This window comes from Coturnix japonica, chromosome 3 (assembly GCF_054131305.1).
Source record: "Coturnix japonica strain WE chromosome 3, WE-NBRP24, whole genome shotgun sequence".
Classification (NCBI taxonomy): domain Eukaryota; kingdom Metazoa; phylum Chordata; class Aves; order Galliformes; family Phasianidae; genus Coturnix; species Coturnix japonica.
Genome location: NC_140665.1, coordinates 103,504,306 through 103,531,385, shown reverse-complemented (window position 1 = coordinate 103,531,385; position 27,080 = coordinate 103,504,306). Strand labels below are relative to the sequence as shown.

General features: G+C 52.3%; 1 protein-coding gene across 4 annotated transcripts in view; it reads left to right on the top strand.

The window, feature by feature from the left end:
* Positions 1-22,358, top strand: part of TNFRSF21 (TNF receptor superfamily member 21) — a 31,028-nt gene extending 8,670 nt beyond the window's left edge. For all 4 annotated transcript variants that reach the window (XM_015859936.3, XM_085542321.1, XM_032443567.2 and 1 more), the window contains exons 4-7: positions 11,217-11,482; positions 17,401-17,454; positions 19,825-20,044; positions 20,954-22,358. In XM_015859936.3, the coding sequence (XP_015715422.2) occupies positions 11,217-11,482; positions 17,401-17,454; positions 19,825-20,044; positions 20,954-21,183 (770 nt within the window). In that variant the 3' untranslated portion in view covers positions 21,184-22,358. The remainder of the gene's footprint in view (positions 1-11,216; positions 11,483-17,400; positions 17,455-19,824; positions 20,045-20,953) is intronic.
* The last annotated feature ends 4,722 nt before the right edge of the window (positions 22,359-27,080 follow it).

The following is a 27,080-nucleotide window of genomic DNA, read 5'->3' as shown; positions in this document are numbered from 1 at the left end:
CCTGGAGGCACATTCCCCGTTGCTCAGAGCTCTGGTCAGGCAGTTCTGGCCAGTCATGCTGGTGCCTGCTTGCCCAGCTGGCTTCATGACCTGCTCCCACCACTGAATGTCCTCAGCTGAACTTGTTGCTGCAAAGGCAAAATGAGCACACACCAATTAATGCTTTGTCTTGCTCTAAGGGCAGCTCTAATGTTGCCTAAATCACGCTGTTTAGCTGGGACAGCCTTGCTCATTAGTTCTTACTTGGTTGTGTTAATCTGCTGCGTCAAGCACGTAAACTGTTCTTCTCCACAGTGATACAGAAATCCCTCTTGGGGTTTTGTGTTGACATGTCTGGTTCTTAAGACCCCATTTGCTTGAAATGAGAGAAAACGTAGTGAAATAGCAGAACTGACTGTTATTTTCAGAGCAGCTGACCATGCTGCAGAGTGAAGCCTCACAGCTCAGCTTTCTGCTTGTCCCCACGTTGTGCTTTGTGGGCTGTATCCTGAGGCAGCGTGTTGGATGAGGATGTAGCCCAGAACTAACTTCAGGCTCTTGCAGAGAGGAGATCTTTGCCCTGCCGTGCTGCTGGTGCCAATTCCTCCATGGTGGGCAGCCAGCACAAAGCCTCCATACATCTCCCAAATTGTTGGCTTGGTTTGTGGTCACACTGGGGTTGTATGGGGCAGCCAATTGGGCTTTAAATCATCTCTGTGGGCTGACAGTGAAACCTTGGGCTGTGGTGCTGACAGGTTATGGGCGTTTGCACGGCCTCTTTTCCTATGAGTTGGGTTGGTAGAGTCATTAAAAAAACCCAGCAATTCATAGAGATCCCCCCAGGATCCCTTAGTCCCACTCCTGGCTGCACATCACCCACACCCAATGTCAGAGAGCAGTGTCCCAACACCCTCTTTTCCCTACCCCAGCCAACCCTCCCCTGCCGCAGCTCCGTGCTGTCCCTCAGGCCTTGTCACAGAGAGCAGAGCTCTGTGCTGCCCCTCTGTGCCTTGGGACGGGCTCTGTGGGCTGCCATGAGGCCTCCTCAGCCTCCATGGGTTGTTCCCACAGGCTGAGCCAACAAGATGTCAGGGCACCGATTGTCACAGTGGAGCAGCTACGTGACAATTGCGCACGGTTTCTCCTCTGCTTCCTCCTCGTTGACCATCTCCTCCCTCCTAATCCTTTCAGCAAACAGCTTTAACCTTTGAAAGGGAAGAGCTGCTGCGATGCAGGTGCCAGGCCTGGCGCAGAGGAGCCGTGCTGGTGGAGGTGTCCCATTGCAGCCATGGGAGGCCAGCACAGCTCACCTATGGGCTTTGTCCTCCTTGGAAGCTCTGGGGCTCGATTCCTGCAAGCTGGGTGTGCCATGGTGAGGGCAGTGCTGCTGGAGCAGACCCATCCCAGTGGGTTTATCCACGTGCAGGAGCTGCAGCATGTCAGAAAAAAATACATATATATATTTCTGCCCATTTATTGTTGCTGTTCTGACAGGTAAACAGGCCCAAAGCCCTGCCTGTTCCCGGGGCACTCACTACCCAGTATCTGAAGTAGCTGTGATGCACTTGTGACCCAGCAGTTGTGGTGGGGCCTTTTGCTCGTGTTCATCCTCTGATGAGCTGCTATCTGCCCCACGCTCCCTTTGGCCATAGCACATGCATTAAGGAACAAAAACTAAAATTAGCAGTGGTGCGGGAGGCCGGTGTTGAAACAGGACCCGTGTCCTCAATGTGGACCCGTTCCAGCTAACTCTGCAAATGACACTGATTCTCACTGGATTAAATGGTTCAGAGGTCTGAGTCTTCCCAGACCTCTAGTTTGTGATGACTAACGGCACAGCCAGCCTTCCTCCATGTCTGCCCCCAGGGTGGGGGCTCTTCTTGGTGGTCCCAGAGTCTCCGGGTCTCATCTGCGGAGGATCTTAAGGCTGGAGCAGCACCAGTGGTGTAGCCATGGATCTCACTGCTTCATCTCACCCTGCAGGTGGGACATGGAGGGGTAGGGGCAGCTTGGCCAAGATCTGCAAAGAAAGTCGTGGTTAATTGTTAGCACGGTGCCTAAACTATGCACAGGGAAGTGATTTTAACCTTGTGTGACTCCTTTCTTTGAGAAGGCTGAGAGCAGCCTATGAACTGGAAATATTGTTCTTCCAGTCTTTCTTCATCAGCTTCCAAAGGGGAGGAACTGAACAAGCAGAGTCTTTGTGAGTAACAAAGGGGAACCGAAGCTGTAATTCTTGGCAAGATCACATTTTGCATCAGTCTGTGCTAAATATGAAGATGGGGTTGAAATAATCTTTCAGTGGTTGTCTTTGACTGTCACCTTTGGATGGAGCAGCAGTGGGTGAGCAGTAGGGGCTGAAATGGGTTGTGTAAGTTCCCTTTTGGTGTAAAACCTCATGCATGCAGAGCAAGGTGCCCGAAATGTTGTGCTGAGAGACAATAGGAGGATTTGGTGATTTCTGGAGCTGAAAGACTGAAAAATGCATCTTGGCGTTTCCTGCCAGGCCAGAGCTTTCATGTTTTTTTCTCCTTCCAGTCTGGTAGATGTGCATTATTGCAGTGGGCGGCGAGAGAAAAGCCAGGAAGCCTGTAGTTAAATGATGAAGAGAAATGAGTTCTGCAAAGCTGTTTGCAGCAGGGAGGGAGCTGAGGCTGACTGCAGGTAGAAGAGAGTTTGGCAGAAGTGTGTATCTGGATGGCAATCTCACCTGGAAGCAGAGTGGGGAGCTGAGAAGCGATGAACAGAAGCAGTGTTGGGATCTGGGGGGTCTTGGTTGCTTGCTCAGCTGCCGTCCTGCTGTGCTGGGATCTTCTGCATTGGTGATTGTTGGGGGAATAGTCCTTGCCTTGCAGCTCAGTAGCTGTAATGCAGAGCTAGACGTGAGCTCGTTCTGCTCCAAAGCACAGGTTTCCCAGGCTGGTCGGTTGAAGAGAGTCCAGATCCTCACTAAAAAGCCCCATGGCCTGTGCTGCGACTCGCAGGCATCCCCACGTGAATATGATAATGTGTGTTGGCAGCGTGCACAGGGACATCACGGGTACTGCAGGCTGGTACTTGCATGAAATCAAATGCTCTTTTATGAGTGGTCTTCAAAAGTGCTTTTCATAACAGAATTATGTGTTGTTCTTTTGGGAGCACGTTGACTAAAAAAGCCTTCCTGCAGCCTTCATCTGTACAGCTCCACCACCTAAAAAGGTAAGCAAGTGTATGGGAACAGCTCAGCGGCGGGTGTTCTTCCATAAGCCTGCTTTTTCTCACCCTTCAACTGCTGTCCTTGCCAAAAGGGTGAGCCCAGCTGCAGGAATGGCACTCACGAGCCTACAGGGTGGCTCAGTGTCACTTCAGGCCCCTTCCTTAGCGCTTGTGTAGGTAAATGAGTTAAAAGCCAATTGGTGAGATGGTTTTGCAGTTATTTTCCCTTTGATCGGCTCCTGACTACATGTCTGCAGAGCACGGGGAGGAGAGATGGGCATACAATTGAATGTGGATCGTGGGCAGGGCAGAGCAGCATCTCCCAAGGGCAGTTGTGCCTGTTGCTGCTGCTAATGTAATTTATTAATTGTGAGTGTGCCTGGGGTGAGGGAGCTCTGTGCGTGTGTGCGAGCCCTAATACAACTTTGGCAGGCAGAGCATGAGATGAGGAATTAATGTTTGTCCCTCTGCCAAAACGGGGAGGCAGGAGGGTGTTTTAAAGCTGTCTTTCCACTGGGATCTGCAGATGATTAATAATCTGCAGATACCCATCAAGTCCTCAGGCGTCAGCCTGTCCTCTTCTTCAGAATGAGGCCCACGACGGGAGCTTGTTGGTAAGGCGGGGTTGTGCCCCGAGGAGTGCAGGTGCTGTGGGTGCTGCTGTGCTCCTTCCTTTGGATGGCTGGGATGCATGGAGCTCTGCCCAGGTGGGTGCTCCATTTCCAGGTGGGATGCAGGATGCCCTTCACCTCCAGCTGCTTTGTGCAGTGCAGAGCTGTGCTCTGTGAGGTCTGGGATGGTGTCTGTTGAATTTGAAGCTCTGTGTTCTTCAGGCTGCTTGGCCTTCAACTTCACTCAGGTTTGCCCCACAATTGACCCTTCTGGACCTGCTGAGGCTTTGTGGTGAAAGGGATCTCTGGAAAACACAAATGGGAGGGAAGGAGAGTGCTGTTGTGCTTAGAGTAGGAAACCTGGTGCTGGGTGGGTTTATTACATCTTCAGTCTCCCTGCATTAGCAGGCTGGAGGCTGGTGCTCCATCACTTGTAATGCGCGCTGCCACGCGAGCCATCTGTTCGCAATGTGTGCAGGGCTGCCCTGGGAAGATGGTGCGTGTGCTCTGAAATCTGCTCCAAAAAAAACCCACCAACCTCTGCCATCACCAGGAAATAAAGGCAAAAATCCCCGTGTTGGTTGAATGGGGAATATAAGGAACTCGTGCCTGCCTCTAGGCAGGGCTGAGCGCCCATGGTAGCTTGGCTTCTCTTGCAGAAAAACATGCTGAGAAGGTTTATTTGTGGAAAGCCCCGCGCCAGCTCCTGCAGCAGGAAGGCTGTGATTTCTCACCTCTGTAAGTCAGTAGCACATAACTCCTGAAATAACGAGGCAGGCTTCCCCTGCTTGCCAAGTCTTCCTTGGAGGGGAGGAAAACAAACCGGAGGTGAATTTAATCCCCGGGCTGGTATCTGTGTGTGTCTGGATATTTATACGACCCTGGCCACAGCAGTGTGCTTGCTAAGGGTTTACCGGCCTGTCCGAGGGAGTTATAATGAAGATTAACTCTGCAAAAGCTGTTTAGGACCTACTAATGACACAGAATGCTTACGCTGAGCGCTCCCTTTTAAACCCAAGGAAGAGCAGCTGTTCCCAGGCAGGTTGTTCTGCAGCATCCTGGGCAGGTGGTCAAGCAGTGAAGGGTGGGCTTACCATGGGGGTGGGGGGGTTGTGTAGGGCTCTGAAGCATCACACGTGGCCGATGGAGCCTTCCCTCACTGCCTTGGTGGAGTTACTGCCCAGAGGGTGCGTGGGAAGTGCTTGTCAGCAATCCGCTTCCTGCATTGGAAGGTTCCTGCGTGTGTTTGGCTTTTTTGTTTGGAGAGAGAGGGAAAAAAAAGGCAGTTAGTGGTTTACTGCCCAAACGGTGCTTTCTGAGGATGTGAATCAGTGGCGCTGGGAGGACCTGATAGCAGCAGTGCCCTCCATGGGAAGGACTCACGATTGCTCATATGAGTTCTTGATTGTGTCCCTTATTCTTCTCTGCACAAAGGTTCTTGTGCACTTGTGTACGTTTCCAAACCACGCTCTGAGAGCTGGGATATAGCCGTGCCGAGGGGATTTCCAGCACCTCCCTCCTATTTTGGGAAGGTGGTGAAACTTTCTCATTTGGGGAATCTATTTGCATCAGGGCCTGTGCTTTGCGAGGCCTGGTTTGGCTGGGCTGCGGACAGCTGGGCTCTGGGTGTGCTGCTCCGGCTGTGCTGTACGTGTGGGCTCTCAGTGTATTTTTGGAGGTATGAACAGGCTGCTGGGGCTGAGTTCTGTGTGAGTCAGTGAGAGATTGGAGGAGGTGGGTGGGATGAGCTCAGGAACAGTTGGGTTAGCGGGGATGTGAAGCTTGGCTGAATGTAGGGGAGGGTTGTGCTGCATGGCCATGGTTTGCCTGCTGGCCGTGCTCAGCTGTGCCCTCCACCTCTGGTGCTCAGAGCTCCAGCTTTGTGCAGATGTTAAATCTATCCAGCCTGAAGGTTTGTCGCTCCACGTGCTGCCCTGTGCTCAGAAACGGGCAGCTGGGAAAGTGATGAGATGGCCGCCTTCCTACACAGAGCTGAGACCTGGCGGCAGCAAACTGCCACACAGAGGAGATGAGTTTTACGAGCTGTGTTACAGGGCTGAGTTATGTTGATAATCAAGTAATTAATCCACACATTGGATGCATACAGCAGTTGATGTTGCCCTCCTCCATTTTGGCACCTATGACTGGAGGATGATGCTGGGAGCTCAGGGCTGTGGTGGTGTGGGTCAGTTCCTGCAGGCTCAGTGCATGGACTCTCACCTTGAGCTCTACGTGCATGTTGGAAGGACTTAACGCTATCTGAGAGCCTCCAAAGGAGGGATGGGGAGATGGGGAAGGGCCTGTAGGACAAGGGCTGTGAGGGGCACAGAGCAAGGCAGGCTGAGGGGAGGCCTGATGGCGGCTGCAGCTCCTCACAGCGAGCGGAGGGCAGCGCTGAGCTCTGCTCTGTGACCGCATGAGACCATGTGTGATACAGGCCATGGAAGATCTCAGCTTTCCTCCTTTTCACTTAAGCTGATGCATTAACCCCTTTCTCCTTCATTAGTGGGACAAGAGAATGACTTTGGCGTGCTGTACAGACTCAGCAACAGATTTCCCCTCGAAGGCAGCAACTTCTCAGCAAACTCCTCTGAAGAATAGCAAATGACATTGCCTTGAGCTCTGAAACTGAAAATAACGATGGCTTTTTGTTTGTGAGAGGGTGGGGAGGGGAAGGAACGGATGTTTCTCTGTGGTTAGGCAGTGGTTAGGCTTTCCCATATGCTGCCAGGTGCTGGGTGTCGCCTTCTGGCCGGGCAGCCCTTCCACTCTGCTTGAGTTTGTTGAGAAATATCAAAAAGCAACAGTAGGGAAATGGGCTCCTGACCCTGAGCTGCACTGGCTCCTCACCTAAAGGATCACAGGGCAGCTCAGTTCATTTCCATTCTGCATATAGCTTTGCTGTATGAGACGAGGGAAACTTATCCAAAACAGTTCCGAGTTATGAAAGCATGGAAAAGCCCCGTGTGCTTGTGTGATGACCATCTTGGTGGCTTTAATAAACACTGTGCTAAGCCAAACCCAGTGTGCCGACAGTGAGGCAGGAGATGGAGATGGAAACGGGTGGGGGAAGATGTGGTGTCTGATACAAAATAAGCAAGTGGAAGTCAGATTGTGTGGGCGAAACAGCACTTATGGGAAAGGTTGGGTGAAGGTGAGCTGCAGACAGGATATGGAGTTCACAGCAGGGAGGTTCAGCTGGGAATATCTCACAGCAAGGGCTGCTCTTTAATTTCAGCTCTTTTTGAGGTGATTAATAAACGATGGTGGTCCCTGCAGCATTAGTAGCTGAGTGGTGGGTGCTCTCCCAGGCTGCTCCCATTCCCTGTGTAGGGGCCGTGGTTGTAGGGGGAGATGGGCAGGAGTGTCTGTAATCCATGTTGCTGTTAATTGCAAGCTCAGAAGAGCTGCAGTGTCATGCTGATGTGGCTGTGACCACCCTGTGCATACAAAGCACAAAACAGGTGGGTTCAAGCAAGTATCCCTTCCAAGCTCAGCTGTTTTAGTTGTAAATACTGGGCCCTGAAAAGCATCAAGCGTTGTCTCCAGTCTCAACTGACAGGAGCAGGTCCGTGTGGTTGGCAGATGGGGGAGACCTGGGGTGAGGCTGGCAATGGGCACTGTCCTGCCCCATGGTGTGCTCTGGCCTTTAGTGCTCCCTGGGGCAACCTTGTGAGGGCTCTAAGGTATGAAAATAGTATGTTGGTGAGCTTATTATCAGCATTAACATTTCATTTTAGCTCTGAAGAAGTGAATTAAGTTACTGCAAATGGCTCGAGGAGTAACACTTGGCAGCGTGCAGCAGCAGCTTGTCGTGTAATGGTTTTAATCTTATTTTTCAGGACATGGGGCGTAACTGGTTCTCTGTGAGACTCAACCCAAATCTGTGCTCAAGTCTGTCTTCCATATCACGTAAGGGTTTTGTTTGCACAATATTGCAGTGGATATAGTGAACATATGGGGCTTAAATTCATTTAATAGTTACAAGAAAATGAGTTGAAGGTTCCTACAGCGTTAAGGTAGAAATTTCCAAATTCGTTTTTAATGGAACATTTGTTCTCTAAAGATTATTACACACCATTAAGTTCTGTGCTGCTGCCGTGGGATATCAATGGCAAGAGATGTAAACATGTTTGTGAGGCCGCCTTGTTGAATCATGAGATCCAGCACCCCGAAGTCGGAAATGTCAGCACAGGTGTCGTAAGTGCTGCATGGGGATATAAGTGTCATAAACGGTGGTTGGGGATATAAATGTCATAAACGCTGGTTGGGGATATAAGTGTCATAAACGCTGGTTGGGGATATCAGGGTGTGGTGTTACGTCACTGTGTGAAACTGCTGCAGATCAGGCTTTGTCTGGCTGCCAGTTCTCAATGGCGCAGCAGCTATAAACAGTGGGATGGGTCGGCACTGGGAGGTGGAAGCAGGGAGTGAGTGTAGGGGCTATTCCCTCTCTTAGGTGGGCTCACTGCGCTGCAAGGGGCTGTAAGCTGCAGTTACATGCTTTGAGCATCATGCTGCAGGGACCCTGCTCTGGGTAGGGCAGCGCTGGCCCTGCTCATCCCTCCCAGCATCCCTGTTGGTGTCCTGGTGCACGAGTTGTGCAGGGCTTTTGCTACGGGCTATTCCAGTTAAACCCTTGGATTTGGGTTCTTTTCTTCAGACTCAGGCGGTTTTATTGTGCTGCTTCCCAGCAGCATCCTGTAATGCCTGAAGGCACAGGAGCTGGTTACTAACATGACGTGGGGTGCGTGCAGCTCCTGCTCCCAGCTGACAGCTTGTGTGCCCACCGAGGGCAAGGAATAGGTGACTCCTGGGGGCACGTGTAGGTGACCTGTGCTGACGTGATGGCTGGGGCTTTGTGGGACTAAATGGGAGAGGCAGCAAGACCAGACTGAATGCTGCTGCTGGCAGCTGCATGCTGGCATTTTATGGGCAGGAACATATTTCTTTTTATGTGCCTCGGATAATTAGCCCCATCATAAAGCATAATAGCGTGTTGGCAGCCTTTTTTCTTCCTTTATGCTGGGGAATAGTTCTTTTGCCCTGGGTTTGTTATGAATAACGAAGGTTTCTCCACACCCTCTTCTTTTTTCTTACTACTGTTTTCTTCTTTTCCTTCCCCTCCCTTCTTTCCATAGTTGAAACAGAGCCCTGTGGCTGCAGCTTTTGAAACGCAGAGCTGGGGAATCCTTGCCTGGCTGCTCCTCAGTTTGAATTTAAAGCTGCTTAAGAGGCAGCTCAGCGATGTGTATCTTTGCTGTTAAGCCCCTTTGCTGTCATGCTCTAAATGCGGTCGTTAATCTCTGTGTTGTTGCTGGGGCAGGAGGGCTCTAGGGGCACACCTGTACCTCCCTGCTCTGCACGTGTGACTGCCGCACGGCTTCCCTGAACGAGCAGCAGATTGCATCCAGCCAACTGCTCTGCCCCATCCCTGTGGAGGAAACGTCAGCAACGTGCTTGCAGCAGCACCCAGAGCCTTAAAACTGCCCCAAAAGGAGAGATCATCTGCTCCAGGCTGCAGGGTTGAGGTTTTACGCTACACAGAAGCCAAACCATCACTTAATGTGATGGCTGGTGAGATATTACGTGCTCCTTCCTGCAGTGAGTGGAGTCAGACCCTGCTGCTTGCAGGCTGCAGTCCCTGAGCTGTCCTCAGGCCTTGCTGGTATCTGTTGGGAAGGAAGCTGTTGTGGTTGCAGTGAGGAGGACAGGGCTGTGCAGAACCCTAAATGTGCTTTGGTGTTTCAGCTGCAGAGCAGGTCCAACACCAGTCAGAGCACAGTGGGGTTGTGGGTACTGGAAAGTGCTGTATGGTTATCCAGCTCAAAACTGAGAGCTGGTGTCTTTACATTCCAGTACTGAGAAGCTTGCTTTAATAGAGAGGAATTTGGTCAAAAGCAACTATATCAAGCCATGTGATATTTAACTATATCAGGGCTGAGACCTGCTGGGAGATTTGGATTGAACGGCTTTAGATAGAAGCTGCTGAATTTCACAACCTCAATTGTCTTGAGCTTTCTGGGGGAAATCCTGCCTTTCTGCTCTTCATTGGGCTGGAGAACCAGATATGAGGAACAGCTGAGGTTACTGGAATTGCTGAGTCTGGAGAAGAGGCTGAAAGGATTCCTTATCTGAAATGAGGCTGTAGTGAGGTGTTGGTCTCTCTTCCCAGGTGACAAGTGATAGGAAACCTCCCCTGATGCAACTTGAGGCTATTCATGGAAAGGGTGGCTGGGCACTGGAACAGGTTGTAAAGGGAATGGTGGTGTCCTTGTCCTTGGACACATGGGGCTTGGTGGTCATAATTGTATCATACAGCTGTAGCACAGCCTGTGTCACAAAGGCCCACAGTGCTCATCCATCCCAACCCCCTGCTGTGTGCAGGGTCACCAACCAGCAGCCCAGGCTGCCCAGAGCCACATCCAGCCTGGTTGTGTTCAGCTGGTGACTGGATTAGATGATCTGGAAGGTCTTTTCCAACCTACGATTTAAATCCCATAGCAAATCTTCCATTCTTGCGACACTTGCCTGATGCCCCAGGTCTGCCTGGAAAATTGTTCTAAATATGGAAGTAGCTGCTGCGGGTGCTGTGTTATGAAAGCACCATTCATCTTGGTAGGGGAGCTTTGGTGACTCATCTTGTAATCAGCTTCCATTCAAAGTCGTAGCTGTGATGCAGGTGTGAGGGTGAGCCCACAGCAGTCCCCTGCCTGCAGCAGTGGCTGAACATCAGGGCTGTCTGTGCTCAGGGCTTGTAGGCAGCAGTCACTGTTCATTTTACAGTGCATGTGCCTCCACTGGACCAGCTGATGGATTTGCCCTGCTTTATGTGCATAGCAGGGGTTAATGCTGTTTGAACACATCATGGATTTTGACCTCAATTGTAGCCTTCCAGTCCCAAAAGGGAGTCTACAAAGAGGAGGGGAGTCAACTCTTTGAAAGGGGAGATAACAGCAGGACAAGGGGAAATGGTTTGGAGTTGAGGGAGGGCAGATTGAGGCTGGATGTCAGGGGCAAGTTCTTTACTGTGAGAGTGGGGAGGTGCTGGAACAGCTGCCCAGAGAGGCTGTGGATGCCCCGTCCATCCCTGGAGCTGTTCAAGGCCAGGTTGGATGGGGCCCTGGGCAGCCAGGGCTGGTATCAATGTGGAGGTTGGTGGCCCTGCACGTTGCAGGGGATTGGAGCTTCATGATCCTTGAGGTCGCTTCCAATTGGAACTATTCTATGATGATTCTGTGATGGGTGCTCTTGTCTGTAAAGCTCTTTGTGGCCTGGGTTCATAAGTGTTTCCATTTGGTAATATCTTAAAAAAACAAAAGCAAAGCTTGTTTACTTGAGAAAGATAAAAGCTTTGCTGGAGCTTTGGTTTGCATCTCCAGGAGGCTGTGAGTCTCCCTGTGCCTCACCTGTGGCTCTTCTACCCCGCAGGTATCGACATCCTGAAGCTGGTGGCAGCCCAGGTGGGGAGCCAATGGAAGGACATCTACCAGTTCCTGTGCAACGCCAGCGAGCGCGAGGTGGCCGCCTTCTCCAACGGCTACGCGGCCGACCACGAGCGGGCCTACGCCGCACTGCAGCACTGGACCATCCGCGGGCCTGAGGCCAGCCTGGCACAGCTGATCAGCGCACTGCGACAGCACCGCCGCAATGACGTGGTGGAAAAGATCCGCGGCCTGATGGAGGACACCACGGCGGTAAGGGCAGGCACAGCTCTGACATGCCTCCTCCATTGGCTTGCTTTGTTGTGGTCAGTCTGGGTGTGTATGGAATCACAGCATGGCTTGGGCCGAAAAGGCCCACAGTGCTCACCCAGCCCCAACCCCCTGCTGTGTGCAGGGTCACCAACCAGCAGCCCAGGCTGCCCAGAGCCACATCCAGCCTGGCCTTGAATGCCTGCAGGGATGGGGCATCCACAGCCTCCTTGGGCAACCTGTGCCAGTGCGTCACCACCCTCTGGGGGAAAAACTTCCTCCTAAGAACCAACCTGAACCTCCCCTGTCTCAGTTTCAAACCATTCCCCCTTTTCCTATCACTGCCCACCCTCACAAACAGCCGTTCCCCCTCCAGTCTGTACGCTCTCTTCAAGTAGTGAAAGGCCATGTGTAGGACCTTGCCTTGTGCACTGGGGGAGGGTCAGTGAGTACCATCCTCCTGAGCTGTTCCCCTTCTGCAGCAGCTCTGGCCTTATGACAGACTTTCCCACATTTTTGGGAAATAAATCACTGCTGCAGAGTATCCCATGGCAGAGTCTTGGCTGATGGTATGTTTTGGGAGCCCAGGTCAGCTGCCAGCCTTGGTGACCTTTTCAGATTGTTTTTACCACCTCTAACTTTAGATGTTTGTGTGCTTTTATTTTGGGGGGCTCTCATTCAGTGGTGGCCTTCTGGAAATGTTCCTAAATGTGGTGAATGGAGGAGCTTCTTCTCAATATGGAAGCCTCTGGGGCAGTACATAGATTCAGGTGGGAAGGCCAGTGCAGGGCTCTTTCCCTCGAACCAGTTGGTGAAACACACAGAATCACAGAATGACCCGGGTTGGAAGGGACCTCAAGGATCATGAAGTTCCAACCCCCCTGCCTGGCAGGGCTACCAAACTTCAACATTTACTAGATCAGGTTGCCCAGGGCACCATCCAACCTGGCCTTGAACACTTCTAAGGATGGGGCACCATCTTGCTGGTGTGGAGCAGAGGGTTCCCAAACCCCTCACTGAGACAAGGCCATCCCAAATTGCCCCCTCTGTGCAGGGCTCTGTTCGCTTTGCAGTGCCATAAACCCTGCATGGCTTCCTGTTTTACTGGGATTTTTTTAAACCCCAGTTCCAAATCACAGACTCTGTGTTAGCAGAAGTCCTCAGCTTGCGTTGGGTTCAGCAGCCAAGTGCTTTATACTTAGTTTTGCTCAGCTCCTGGTATTTAAGCAGTATGTTGCTTCTTCCTTTTCCTTGTTGTAGGTTTTTGCTTGTGTTTTTTTAATTTTTTAAGATACAAATGCAAGCCTGTGACACAATTATAGTTAGGAAAAAAGGTAGAGAAAATTTGAGTCCTAAAAGTCTGTGGTATGTGTGAGTAAAGTTTCCAGCCCAGGCAATGTGCCAGGAGGACACGTCGTCCTTTGGTCTCCTCGAGCAGGTAGTAAACTCAGCTCTCCTGGTTACTGTTTTGAGTGTTACAGTAAAGTGCTGGGCTAGGACATCAGATAAAGCATGGGGTTGGTTTGTTAGCACAGTATCTAATTAGCAGACCTAGATTGTGCAGTGCTCAGTGCTCCTGAACATTGCTCTGCTCCAGCCAGGATTATCAGGTGCTCATTTTCAAACGGCCAAAAAATGAGGTTGGCAATTTTGGCAGCTGGGTTTATAAGGAACCTGCTGAGACTTCTGATGGCTGAGGAGCTTGCTTAGACATGTGCCCTGTGATCTGAAAACCCCGGGAGCTGATGTTTCAGAGAATAAGCAAACCCAGGTCTTGTGGATACTTGTATTGAGGATTATCGGACCTTGTGGCTGTTCGGCAAGGTGCCTTCTTTAGTGGACATAGTGCAATTGGGTTGGCAGTTGTAACAGATGATCTTGGTGGTCTTTTCCAACCTGGATGGTTCTATGATTGGAGACTTGGGCTGAAAAAACAGTCAGCCTCCCAAGGGAAAACCTTACTGAAGGTGGGAATGGTGAAGAACCACGTGGGACATGCTGTGTGTGCTCCTGCAGCTCTGCATAATCTCAGTAGACAGAAGACCTTCAGCTTCTTTCTGAGAGGAAAACAAGTACATTCTCTGCTTTGCCTGTGTTGCCTATACAGAAAGTGGATTTTTTTTTCTGCTTTTTAAAATAAATTCACCTGGACCTGCAAGTTTTCCTCCCCCATCTATCTGCTGGGACTTCTTTGTATGAGTCCGTAACGATCCACCATCCACGTGCCTGTTCCCAAAGGCATCAGACCGGTGATTGCACTGCAGCTGGGTGTGGGATGCTGGAGCACCTCGGGGCTCAGATCCTGCAAGGTACCGCCTGCTGGAGCTTGTTTCCTTCAGTCAGGTTCTGCAGTTCGGGTGTTGAAGGCCCTTGGGGCTGTTCCATTGCTGTGAGACACAGGAAGGAGGCAGAAAGCCATGGGAAATGTGTTGTGCAAGGGAGCCCGAAGCCCTGCGGCCTCACACCTACAACTGAGCTGCATCGTGGCGGTCCCAACCTGGGCAGCTTATTGCTAAACACCAGCAGCAGACGTTGAGGTTTTGTTTGGGTTTGGTTTTAATTGCTCTGGTTTGAAAGCCTTTAATTAGCGCTAATCTGTTTGGCTCTTGTCTGTCCAAATGCAGCCCGGGTCGAGGCGGTTTCTCTCTGCACCCAACTGGTTTGATCTGAAGGAGTCGTGGCAGAAGTCGGTGCTGTATTGCATCCCTCCGGCAATGAGCCGTGCCGAAGCAGTATTGCCAAAAGCAGAGACATAAAAAGAGCTCGTTGGGTTGTGTTGTGGAGCGAGGGCTCTCATAAGCATTGCAAATAAATGCATGTGGCAACTAATGGGTTGATGCCAGCAGCACACACCGAGGGGTGTGATGGTATGAGAAACGGTGGGAAATTCCCATCCCTTGTGGAGAACAGCCATAGCAGGACAAGGGCAAGAAGAAAACACCAACACCCCCCAGCTGGCACCTAATAACACAGCTCTTGGACTGCAAATAATACCCCGAACCCAGCCGCCCATTGCCATCCCATTCTCTATTACATCACTGCCCCAACCCTCTGTGTAGCTTCCAGCTCCAGTGTGTGCAGTGTGCAGAGCTGCTCTCCAGCAGTTCTCCGTGCCCAAAGGAGCCTCTGGGGCTCTGACATAAATATTTACAGCTGCTGATAATGCAGGAAAAGCAAATTAATACAAAGCTGTGGATCGTTATGGTATGTGACAGGAAGGTTTTCCTTTTGGAAAAAAAGCTCTGCTGATTGCCTGACGGCTTTTTGAGCTACAAAAGATTACGGTGGTTTTACACCATGCTGCATGAATTTAGGTTAAAACTGGATTAGCCCTCTGAATCACTTTGCAGGTTTCTCCAGCATTCGCTGATCTGGAAAATAGGAAGAGCAGGCGGCTGTGGGAAGATGTTTGAGGCGTGCTGAGCTCCTGTGCAGGGCTCACAACAAATGTTTTCTCTTCCAACTCTTGTGGAAGGCTTTGCCAGATCTCTCCCCTTGGAGCTTGCTGGGGCAGGGGGATGGCTGTGGGGGCTCACCCTGTATTAGTGATGCCGATGGAAGCAGCGAATGGAAGGTGAGGAGAGAAAGGAGGAGCCTTTACTGCAGGTCCCAACAAATTGCAGTTTTCAGGGTAAAAATGGAAACATTTCCCATGGCACAGATACAGGGTGGGACTTTTAGGGGGTGAAGAGCATTTCAGGCAGCTCCTGAGCAGCATCCATGAGCTGTGCTGTGTTTGCTGCTGTCAGCTCTGCTCCGAGCCCTTATCTTTGTGTTTATAGCTTTCCTGTTCTCAGCTGAAGCATTCTGGGGGAGCTGCTGGAGGGAAGCAGACAGCCTTGCTTGAGATGTTCAGCAGCAAAGGAAATAAATTAACAGCGGGGAGGATGGCTGCAGCCCTGATTCCAGTGAGATTTAGGTCTGTGGCTCATTTCATCTTGCAGATAATCCTGTGAATCAGCAGATACGGCAGAAGAAAAGCCCAGTGTCAGGGATATATGGAGTTATAATCCATTCTGGGGGCTGCTGGGGGAGAAGAGGATGCGAAAGCTGCAGCTGAGGCAGTGGCAGTGCTAGTGCTGCTTGGTGCCTTCGCTTCCCTTTTCACAGGCCAAAGCCTCGGGTCAGGATGCTGCACAGCAGTGTTTGCTTCCAGCCTTAACTTTGGGTGGTTCTGGGTCCTGCAGATTTGCTTTGTTTCCTCTTTGTCACTGAGCTGGGGCCAATGACTGGCCCAGAGCTGCGGTATGGAGCAGCCAGACGCTGGGGAGGAGCAGGGCAGGGTGGGTTTGCTGTGGCTGCTGGGCGGGTGTCTCTGGTTTCTGGTAGGTCTGCACTAAACCATGGGTTGGTTCTCAAGGAACCCACACTGCTCTGATGTAGGGTGGGGTCTGGGGGTGCTGTGTGGGGCCAGGCCCAGGGATCTCTTGGGGTTCTTTCCTACTCAGGATGTTCTATGAGTGTGGGTGTAAGGGTTTGCCATGAGACTGCTCGACTCCCTCAGCATTGGTGACCCAGCCAGTCGCCCCTGCTGTCACTGGTAATCCCACCCTGTCCCCCTAGGGAGCTGATGGGACGTGACAGCCTCACTTAATGGGAAATCTCCAGTGCTGGAAGAGCACAGAGCTGTTAATCTGGACAGATCTTAGCTATGTGCTACAGGGAGAGCATCCCCTGCACCACAGCACCACCAGCACGGTGTTCCTGCATGCTGCCATTTCTCCTCCCATCCCTTCCTCAGCGCCATATGGAGCTGTAACAGACCTGGACACAGGGCTCCTGTCTGCCCGTGTTGCCTTTCAGCTGGGAATCTGGGCATCAGTGACCTCAGCACTAAATTTATCCCTTCCGGGCTGACAGGCAGCCGCCCGACCTGCTCACCCCACCACATCCCTCTGCGGAGGTTTCTCCTCCCACTGCAGCCCCTTGTGAGTTTTCTTTCATTAAAATAGCATCTGTTTCATCTGTGTTTGCGTTGGGCAGGAAAAACCCGACCTGACCCCAGCTGCTGCTGCAGGCTCCGTGCCCAGAGTCAGGCTGACCCAATAGCAAACTCTGGAGCTTCTGGGGGCTTTGCTGGGCAGGAGCGGCTCCAGCAGCATTGGAGGCCTGGTTCTCCCATGGTTGTGTGCATTCATCTCCTGAGGCTGCTGTCACTTAGAGATGGCAATCGTGAGCCCTGCAGAAGTTGCCTGGAACAAGCAAGAACAAGCGCATCCCTCCTCCTCAGCATTTCTTCTGAACGTCGATTCAGCAGGTTGATAAATGACCTGCAAGGGTTGTTTTGAACTGACACAGCCCCAGTTTGAGGTCTGTCTGTGCTCAAGCTGGCGCTTTTCTTTTAGTCGCAGTGACTTTGCTGACAGCTGGTTGCAGTGGGAGGGATTGCTGGAAGTGTCACCTCTGAGACGTTTTGTTTTATTCTTTTTCCCCCAGAGGGTGGTGACGCACTGGCACATGTTGCCCAAGGAGGCTGTGGATGCCCCATCCCTGCAGGCATTCAAGGCCAGGCTGGATGTGGCTCTGGGCAGCCTGGGCTGCTGGTTGGTGACCCTGCACACAGCAGGGGGTTGGAGCTGGATGAGCACTGTGGGCCTTTGTGACACAGGCCGTGCTGTGATTCTATGATATGATTCTTAATTCCTCTGTCCAGTCCTCCCAGATGTGAGCAGCATGGCTGCAGTTCCTCCCAGCTAGTCTTGTATTGTGATACGGTGAAATAAAGGCACACACTGAGCTGTGGCAAGCTTCTTGCTGCAGTGCAGTGCTTAACAACAGATCAAAGACCTGCAGAGCATCCCAGCAGGACAGAGCTGCACTTGGTTGCATCAGGCTGCTGGTGTGTCAGAGCCTTGCATGGCTCCCTGCCGCTCATGTTGGCATTTGCCTCTCAGGACTAACAGCTCTCTCTGTCTGTGCAGGTGCAGATGCAGCCTCAGTGGCAAACGCAGGACTGCCCGAACGATGATGGAAAGGTGAGAAACGCGGCAGTGTGGGAGGGCAGAAGCTCTGCAGAGGGATTTAGTTCTTTTTGCAGCCAGGGCAGGGGCACGGCCGCCGTGGTTTCGCTTGAAATAGGGATTGCAGGGCTGGTTTCAGGCAGATGACTCATGGGCTCTGAATGGTTGTTTGTTCGCCTGTTCACCGGCTTCACCTCAGAGCAACTTCTTACTTTCTCTGCCCTTTCAAAACCTTCATTCCCACTTGCTTTCCTCCTGCGGTTTAAACATTAACACATCCGAGCATCCTGTTTGCTTTGCCTAATAAGCTCACAGGCGCTCAGCTATTTGGAAGGCTCCGGGCTCTGAGGACGCCTACAGACAAATAACCCCGGGTGCTTTTCTAACGTGCTTTAGCAGCTGTTTAATTAAACTCCAAATAACTCGCATGCTTCTGGGAAGTGTTTTGCCCTCTGCTGGGAAGGCAGGCTGGGGCTGGCGGCTTCCCCATGCCCTCTGTTTTGGGGATGCTGAAGGGTCAGCTCTGTTTCAGAGATCAGGGCTTGGCTTTCCAGCTGGGTGTGAAATGAAATTGCAGAGGGGAGAAACAAACCTCTGGAGCCTGTTTGTTTTTAGGGGGAAACGGGAGCATATTGCAGCTTGGATTGCAGCCAGGGCAGCGTGTTCTCCCCACTAATGGCTGCAGCTCACCGATGCGCTGCGTCAGGGAGGGAGCTTGGAGGGAAGAATGCTGATTCTTTTAATTAAGAATTGAAGCTGACATTTATTTATAACATGCCTATTGCACAGTGTGCCGAGCCAGAACAATTCCTCCCTGTGTATTTTCAACAGGGGGGAAAAGAGGGGAAAAAAGAATGCCCCATTGAAACACAACGCTTTTATTCCTCCACAAGCAGCCTGAAATGTTAATTTGATGTGAACAGGCACACAGCGGACACGAGTGTGGGTGGCGAATTCCTCGATGCAGACAAGGAGTGCGTGGGTACAGCCATGTCTGTGCCACCACGGCTCTGCCTCCCCTGCGTGGAGGTGGCTCTGCAGCTCCCTGCCTCTCGTCCATGCCTTGCTTTGTAATTCCTGGCATGAGTGGAAGCGCAGATGGGCAGGAGTGACCAGGTGCAGGAGGAGAAAGCGGGGCTGAGAGATGAATCTGGGAAGGGAGTTGCACATGAGAGGATGTGAGTGGAGCAAGGATGTGGAGTCTGGGTTGAAGTTAAATAGTCTGCATTCCTGGTGCAGCCTGGTGACCTGCAGAGGGGCACAGTGCTGGCCAGGGACATGGGAGCGCTGTGCTGAGCCTCCTGTCTGCAGGGAACGGAGACCAGAATTACTGAGATTGAGGTATCCCCACCCCAAGAGAATGCTGAGATGCCAAGGGGCCACTAAGTGTTGGCTGTTGAAGCACATGAAGTGAGATATGGAGTATTGTGGAGTTGGAGGCTTCACATCTCCACTGAGGTGATGCTGCTTCCCAAAGTGGCACTTCTGGCTTTCCAAGCCTTTGTGGTTGTGGAGCCAAATGCAGTCTCCTGGTTTGCTTCGGGGCCGTGAGTGAGAGCTGAAGGTGCTGAGATGTTGTTGTGGTCAACCCGAGGCCCTGCTTGTCCTTCCTGACTAAGCAAAGTCAGGTGGGATGGGTTTCTCTATAACACGTTAATGGGGTGCTCACGAGTACAAGGGCCAGACAGGGCAAACAAATTATTAACTTGGAATGTGGCTCAGCATCCCAGCAAGGGAGGTGGGGGGATGTAAATCAGGAACAATGTGTCCCAACAGCCAAAATCCCAGTGATGCATGAGGAACCAGAGTCTGAGGCCACCAGAAGTGCTTTGGCATTAATACCATGTCAATGAGCATTGTCTGGGGATGTCACCAGGGGGGTGGAGCAATTCTTGGTTGAAAGCATGGAGCCAGGCTGTGCCTTGTTTTTAGGGATTGAGAGTTGTGGTTTTTGGGCAGGGGAAAACACGTTTGGGGTGCTTATCCTCCAAGAACTCTGCTTTGGGCTTTAGTAGCCCCTTCCCTGAGCAGGAGAACAAGAAGCAAGTTAGTGTCAGTAACTGGGCAGTCTGACTACATGTGCCACCCCAGTGCTGTGGTTGCTCCTGCTGGGAATGCAGGCTGCTGTGCCCCACCTGTGTGCTGTGCTGTGTGCTGTACGCCAAATGCTAGCACTGATGTCTGCCACAAGTCACCTCTGGGACTGGCGGGTCCCTAATGGGGCTCACTGAACACGGTGGGCTCTCACAGGTGTGGGCTCTTTTAGCTTCTTCTGGGGGTGGGCTGAAAGCTGCCGTGAAATCCCTTTGGGATGGAAGTGGTTTGGAGCACAAGTGCATCATGTAGCATCCTCACCGCTTGACTTTCCCTTTGCTCCCCTTGCAGCTGGAAGGTGACAAACTGGCACTGCCTGTGAGCCCCAGCCCGCTCAGCCCAGTGCCTGCCCCCAGCACTAAACCACCCGAGGCGGCCGTCCTCACCGTGGAGCCCTCTCCTTCAGAGAAGAAATGCTTCTTTGTGGACGAGTCTGAGCCCCTCCTGCGGTGTGACTCCACCTCCAGCGGCTCCTCTGCGCTCAGCCGGACAGGCTCCTTTATTACCAAAGGTACCAAAATCAGCCCAGAGGGGTGGGGAGGGCAGTAGGAGGGCTGCAGCAGTACTCACAGTGGCCACGGCACAGCCCCTGCCATCAGCACACACACAGCTGGCCAGTGAGCACTGAGGGGGTGATGTCACTAAAGCAAATAACTGAGGAAAACCAGCTTTCCAGGATATGTTTATCACACGCTGAGTCAAGACCGGGAGTGTCCTTGGAGAGGGCTTCCAAGGGAAAACGCCTTTAAAGGGTTTTAACTCTTGGAGGTGTTGTCAGAAATGCATAATCCTTGGATGTCTGTGGGGCCTCCTGGCTTTTGGTCCACGCAGGTGGGTTATTGCGTTAGATGAAAACAGAGAAATGCCATCTTGGATTGTCTGTGTTCACCTTTCACCCTCGGTCCCATTGCTGCACCATTCATCTTGAGATGTAAATCACCGTTAGTCAGCTCTGCCTTATGAGGGGGTTTAATTTCCTGCATTTAATTTGCTGTTTTTAATCTTCATTGTCTTCTGGTGAAGGTGAAACACAGAGCTCAAGCTACATAACCAATTTATGCCGTGGTGCAGAAATGAAGCCGACCCAATGAGAACAACTCAAAATAGCAGAATTTAGCTTTTTGGCTCCCCTCCCACCATCTCCTTCACTTCCAGTACTGCCCATTCAGCAGTTATTATTGCTGTGTATGCTCTAGCAGGATCCCAGCTTCGGTGCCTCTACAGCATTTCTGCAGCTCTGGTTTCTCTGTCTCCGTTCCTCAACACAGACTGCTGCTTTCCCTGGTTTCCCTTCATGGTGTGTCCCTCTCCTGAGCAGGTGTGGGGTTGGGCTGAGGTCTCTGGTGATGTTTCCTTGCAGGCACCCAGGAGGAGGCCCTCCAGGAGGCTTTTTTTAACCCCCTGCTCCTTTCTCCTACAGAAAAGAAGGACACAGTCTTGCGCCAGGTGCGCTTGGACCCTTGTGACCTGCAGCCCATCTTCGATGACATGCTGCACATCCTCAACCCCGAGGAGCTCCACGTGATCGAGGAGATCCCGCAGGCAGAGGACAAGCTGGACAGGCTGTTTGAGATCGCCGGAGTCAAGAGCCAGGAAGCCAGCCAGACCCTCCTGGACTCTGTCTATAGCCACCTTCCTGATTTACTGTAGGCAATGGTCACCGCGCACTCTCTGAATATCTGCTAGAACTAGCTTGGCACTCGTTAAGATGACCGACAATGCACAGGCAGGTCTGCTGTAGAATACATGGCCAGTATTTTCTTTGAGGTTTCCCTGGTTTCTGGAGGGGGCGGTTTGCGAGCGTTGCACCTCTCAACCTTAACTCTGTTGCTCAGTTAAGTCTTTGCACCCTCTGCCCCCTTTGAAGTCTTTCTCTTGTTCCCATTCCAATTAGATCAGTTGATGCACTTTAAGATGCAGTGAGTGAACTAAAAGGCCACGAATGCAGTGTCACCTGTAGGCATCGAGTCCAGGGGTGCTCTGCAGCCCGTTTCAGTTCTGTCAAAGCCCTTGCTCCGAATGACCGTCGTCTGCTGCCTCCCTTCCGCCTGCGAGTGGGAAACGGTGAAACACACAAAGCCAATTGTTGCTGGTTACCTTAACGCACCTCAGCTTTCTCCCTGGTTGACCTTTTTTAATGTACTATCATAAAGCTCATGCTCATTGCTGAGATTTTACTAGCACGATTATTTATTGTATGGTTTTCACCTGGACAACGCGTTGTGCTCCTCTAAGCTAAAGCAGAAGCGGATGAACGGAAAGAAGAGGTTCAGTTCCACCAACCTTCGCAACAGTACGACCAAGCGAGGAGCATCTTGCCTGGCCTCAAAGAGGACGATGGGTCGTGGCAGCACCAGGTCTGGACCTGGGGAGCCCCACTGGTGGTTCTGCTCTCTGTGTGCCGTAAGACTTCCTGAGCTATGCTTTTACACTCGTGTCTCTTGTTTTTTATACAGACATGGCCCATAGGTTAGGTTCTCCCAAGGCCCTGCCCAGCCTTGGATAGTCTCTTCAAATCACACTTCACTTTTTATTAAAAAGAAAAGAAGGGGGGGGGGGGGGGGGGAATAATAATAAAAGTCAAAAAAAAAAACACATAAAAAACAACAAAAAAAGCTGCATCGTAAGAGGTCTGTCTGATTCTAATTGCAATTATTATGCTCCCGTAATGACCAGCCTGTACTATGCTCCAATGGGAAAATGGCGTTAGGGCGGCGCGTGCTGCCTTGTGGGAAGGGGTGGGAGTGGGGAAAAGGGGGAATGAACTGAGAAATTGCCTTCCAGTGTACTAATTTATTAATAAATACTAGGTGTTTGTTACTTGACCTGCCTCAGTGTTAACCTCCTTAACACCCTGCTTGGGGGCGCTGAAGGATGCAGTCAGTGGGGCTCTGCAGGGCTCTGTTTAGGGCCGTTTGTTGTTTCCCTGTATGATTGGGAGGTGGGACTGGAAGGTGTTTAGAGCAAGTTTGATGGTACTGAACTGGAAGGAGCTGCTGACTCAGGGTGTGGAGTGTGTTAGTGATGTCCTTCTCATTCTGCTTCCAAATGACAGCCCTTGTTGTTCTGCTGCACAAATGGAAGCCCCGGTGGGACACAGGCTTTATGATGCTGTCACTTTGTACACTGAGCTGCAGATCGTTTGCTGCTGTGCTTCCTTTCTGCCATCAGAAGTTGCTGTTAGGGGAGCGTAGGGGCGCAGGATTCATCTCTGAGCACAATGAAATATCTCCTATAGAAACAGCACAAAGCAGCAACAGTGCTGGGAGTACTGGGCTGGGATTTGTCTCTGGGGGTGTTCAGAAGCCATGGAGACGTGGCACAGAGGGACGTGGTCTGTGCAGGTGGGTTGGGATCTGAGAGGCCTTTTCCAGCCCTAATAATTGCCCCTGGTTGTGAAGGAGGCACTGGGCTCTGGCTGCGATGCATGTTTGGGTCCATGCAAAGCAATGTCAGCATGGCTGCCTGCCCCACGAATGCCTGAGTGCCAAACGTGGCATTTCAGAGGCGGAGCTGAGTGCCACCCTGATGCTGAGGGGTTTTATCTCTGTGCTGGGAGCGGTTTGGAGCTGCTGATCAGCCTTGGGCAAGAATTGGCGAGGGAGGAGCAGCCACGCAGAGGGAAAGGCGTGTGTTAATGTACTCACTGATAGCTTTATGTAAGCACAAACCACCTGCTGCAGATAATCCGCAGCGGGTTCCTGCAGTGACTGCCTGGGCTGGCTGGAAAATGGGACGTGTGTCCTTTGCTGACGGTCCAGGTGCCAAAGCCACGGGCTGTACATGATGGAATCGTTGTGCCTCCCTGCTGGGGCACCACCACCCCATGTAACCCAACCTGTGCCATGTGGTGGGCTGGGATGGGACTGGGGCATCTCCAGCTCAGTGCACACCTGCAGCATCGCTCCCTCCTTGGCTTACACTGGGACGTTGGGCTTGTGCTGGCTCCCTCCGAGCTGTGACCTCCAAGCAGGCTTATGCTGCATGCATGAGCATTGCTATGCTCTTCCTCTCTCTCTCTATATATATGAACAGACATGCATGAAAAATATTCGGTGTATCTGGGAGTGTTTGGGGGAGGTTCTGCGAGCAGCTGCACGCTGCTATTTCCTGCTGCTCGGGGCGTGGGAGCTGTGAGGAGCCGTGGATGCTGCCCACACCCAGCCTCTGTGTGTCCTGCTTAGAGAAAGTTACCCACGGGTGGGAACGTAGAGCAGGGGTGGGTCTGTGCCCTGCAGGCGTGAGGCCTCGGGCTGCTCCTGTCCTTGTGCGTGGCTGGAGGTGTTTGGGCAGCGCTCAGACCTGCGTGCTCCTGCTGTGAGCGAATGGATGGAGCTATTGAGAACAAGGGGCTGGCAAGGCCAAGCTATGAATGCGTGGTCTGAAAGCTGCTTTGCCCTGCTTGCTCAGCCATGGGCACAGTGTTTGTGTCCCCATATATTGTCCTCCTGCCTGCGGGGACAGCTGGCACCATGGGGGCTCTGGTGTGTCCCCCCGTGGCAGAGCTGTGCTGGTAACAAAGCCCTCTGTGCAGGGATCTTTCCTAATGTACTTTGCTCCTATGAATAGCACAAGGGAGAAGTTTCCAGGGCAACTGGAAGAGGAAAATGAAGGAGTCATCATCTACACATTCACCACAGTTGGTGGTGGCAGTGGCCTGGATGGTTTATCGGAGCAGCCCCTGGGATGGGGCTTCCCGCTCACCATGCTGCTATTTAGAGCTTTATGGTTTCCTTCTGAAGGCCAGTTTTGCCTTCCCAGCTTCCTGCCTTTCCTTATTTGATACAAGCCTGAAGAAGAGGGGAAAAAAATTATTGAGGGCAACAGCGTCCAACTGAGTGGGATCTGCTGGAGTGGGAGATGCCGGCAGCTGGGGCCGGGACTAAGGGCTGTTCCAGAGCTCACACAGATGGTTGCTTTTCTTTTCTACAGTCACAGCATGACTTCACCCACAGGGTGGTGACGCACTGGCACAGGTTGCCCAAGGAGGCTGTGGATGCCCCATCCCTGCAGGCATTCAAGGCCAGGCTGGATGTGGCTCTGGGCAGCCTGGGCTGCTGGTTGGTGACCCTGCACACAGCAGGGGGTTGGGGCTGGATGAGCACTGTGCGCCTTTGCAACACAGGCCATGCTGTGAGTCTATGATTTACAGCTGAGCCGGGCAGGGGGCTCTGGCACCACATGGTCCCTCTGTGCTCCATCAGGGCCACCCAGAGCAGCACCTGGCACCATGACCAGGGGCTCCAGCAGATCTCCAGGAGCACCAGGCTGACACTGAGTCTCTGAGAAGCTGAAATGTCCTCTGTGTATTCACTAAATGTATGTTGTGAGTTGAAATTCTCCCCATGTATTCACCAAACACACGTGGGCAGTTGAGCCATCCCCATTGCTCAGCATGACCCAGATCTTCCTTCTGCTGCTCCACAGCTGGGTGCTGGCAGTGCCCGCTACTGATGTCCCTATACCCCAAGTGGTGCCACCAGCAATTGTGTCCTCTCACTGGCTTCTGCTCAGGGACACTGGATGTGGGTTTCATCGGGCTGCATGGAGACATCTTCACCTCTCGGCTGATGATATGTTTGTCATTTATCACTGCAAACATTGGCAGCTGGAGGGAACTGCAGTGCAGGAGCCAGGCTGGTGCATCCCAGGAGGCATCTGAAGGTGAAACCAACCCAGGCTGGCTCCTTCCTCTGTTCCTGCCCTGCTAAATGTCCTCTGCAGTGATCCTAAATCTGGGTCCTCCTCACTCAGCAGATTTGCTGGGACCATTTTCACATAACCTGTATAAAATCATTTGATCAGCCCTCATCCCAAACCTTCTCCAAAACAGGAAAGTGTGAGGCAGCCAAAAACATCCAACATGGTTCTGTTGTTCTTCTACCTACAGTCACTTACAATGAAGAGCTTTCATGCTGGGACAGAGAGCGACCCTCCCACCCTCAGGGCGCAGGGTGGGCACACAGGTTGTGGTTGGACCCCCAGAAGTGCCCTGCAGAGGCAGGAGCCGCTTGTTGTGAGCAGCTTTGCCATTTATGTGCTGAGCCAGCCACAGCCGCTGCCAAACATGTGCCCTCTAAGCAGGTTGTTAGATTACACTGGAGGAAATGGAGATGCACTTTTAGGTCCTCCTTAGCCCGAGGCTATGGCTCGGCAGGAGCCAGCCTGCCTCTCATTCTGCTCTGGAAGCTTCTATCTCCATGTGGCCACAGAGCTGGCTTCAGTGCCAGGAGGGGAAAATTCCCTTTTTATTGCTGGGAACATCATCGTTCCGCAGCTCGCCTTGTCAGTAACCTCACAATGCCTTGTGTCCGAGCCAAAGGACTCAGTGTTACTGTAAAAACCTGCGTGTTCTATTTTCTTCCTTTCTTCTCCAGTACTGTGTTGGGGAGGGGTTGAAGTTGGCCTTTAGGACTTAGAAGCCATGATTTAGACCAAGAGGAGTCCCCTGCTGGGTGTAAGGAGGAACGTTTTCTTGTTTGAGTGCAGAGTTTGTAAAGAGAGATGGATCCATCTCCATCCCCGGGGGGGTTCAACACACGACCACACAGAGCCCTGAGCAGCCTCACCTGCCCCAGAGCTGGCACTGGTTGTGCTGGGAACACCCACAGCCCTTCCCCATCCCTATGTGCCACACTGTTCTTTCTTTGCTTTCCCTGTATAGTACAGTGCCAGCCAGAGTGCTCTGCTAGTAACATGGACTATGTTCTGCAGGAAACACAGCAGTGCAATCAGTGCAACACAGAGCCAGGATCTGCCCAGCTCCTCAGGGCCCACAAATAAAGCAGAGTGCAGGTAGGCAGCGAGGAGACTGAGCAGGAGATGAGCAGCTGTGTCTGAGATGCTTATGGAAGGTGGCTGCTGAAGCAGAGGTTTCCTACCATGGCTTGGATGGCACAACCATCCTGCTCACAGCATTGCTCCAGCAAAGGAAATCCCACGTCTGCCCTGGGAAACCACCCACAGGAAAGGCAGAATATTACCGTTCTTGTTTTTGGAGCTGAGAACCAAGCTCATGTATCACTGATCATCCAAGGAAGGGTCCTGGTGGATGTGGTGATGGCGTGGTCCCAGGCACAGTGCTGGAGCTCCTCTGTCGTGGCCCATCCCCACACCCAGCTGGGCCATGGCCACTGCCCCGGGGTGACCAGGGGGGCTGGAGGGTGACATTCAGCTGAAGGCTGGACCCATGGAGCGCAGCAGAGCAGCCACCTGCCCTGGATTACCTGCAGGTGAGTGGTGGGCACCCAAGTGCTGAGCTCCAGCAAGTGCTGCTCCCACACCCGGGGTTCCATTCATTAATGTGCTCAATGAACCAGCTGCTGAGCCTGCAATGACCCGACCCAAGGAGCATCCCAGGGCCCCCCATCTTGCTCCCAGCCACCCCAAGCAAGAGGAAGGTGCAGCTCCAGGCCCCCAGCAGGGCTGCCCCATCCAAACCCTTCTGGGGAAAGGCAGGAGAAAGGTCCTTAAGGACTGACTGCACCAGTCCTGCCTCTCTTTCCCAGGGCTCTCAGATCAATAGTTTATGTAACAGGCTGAGTCAG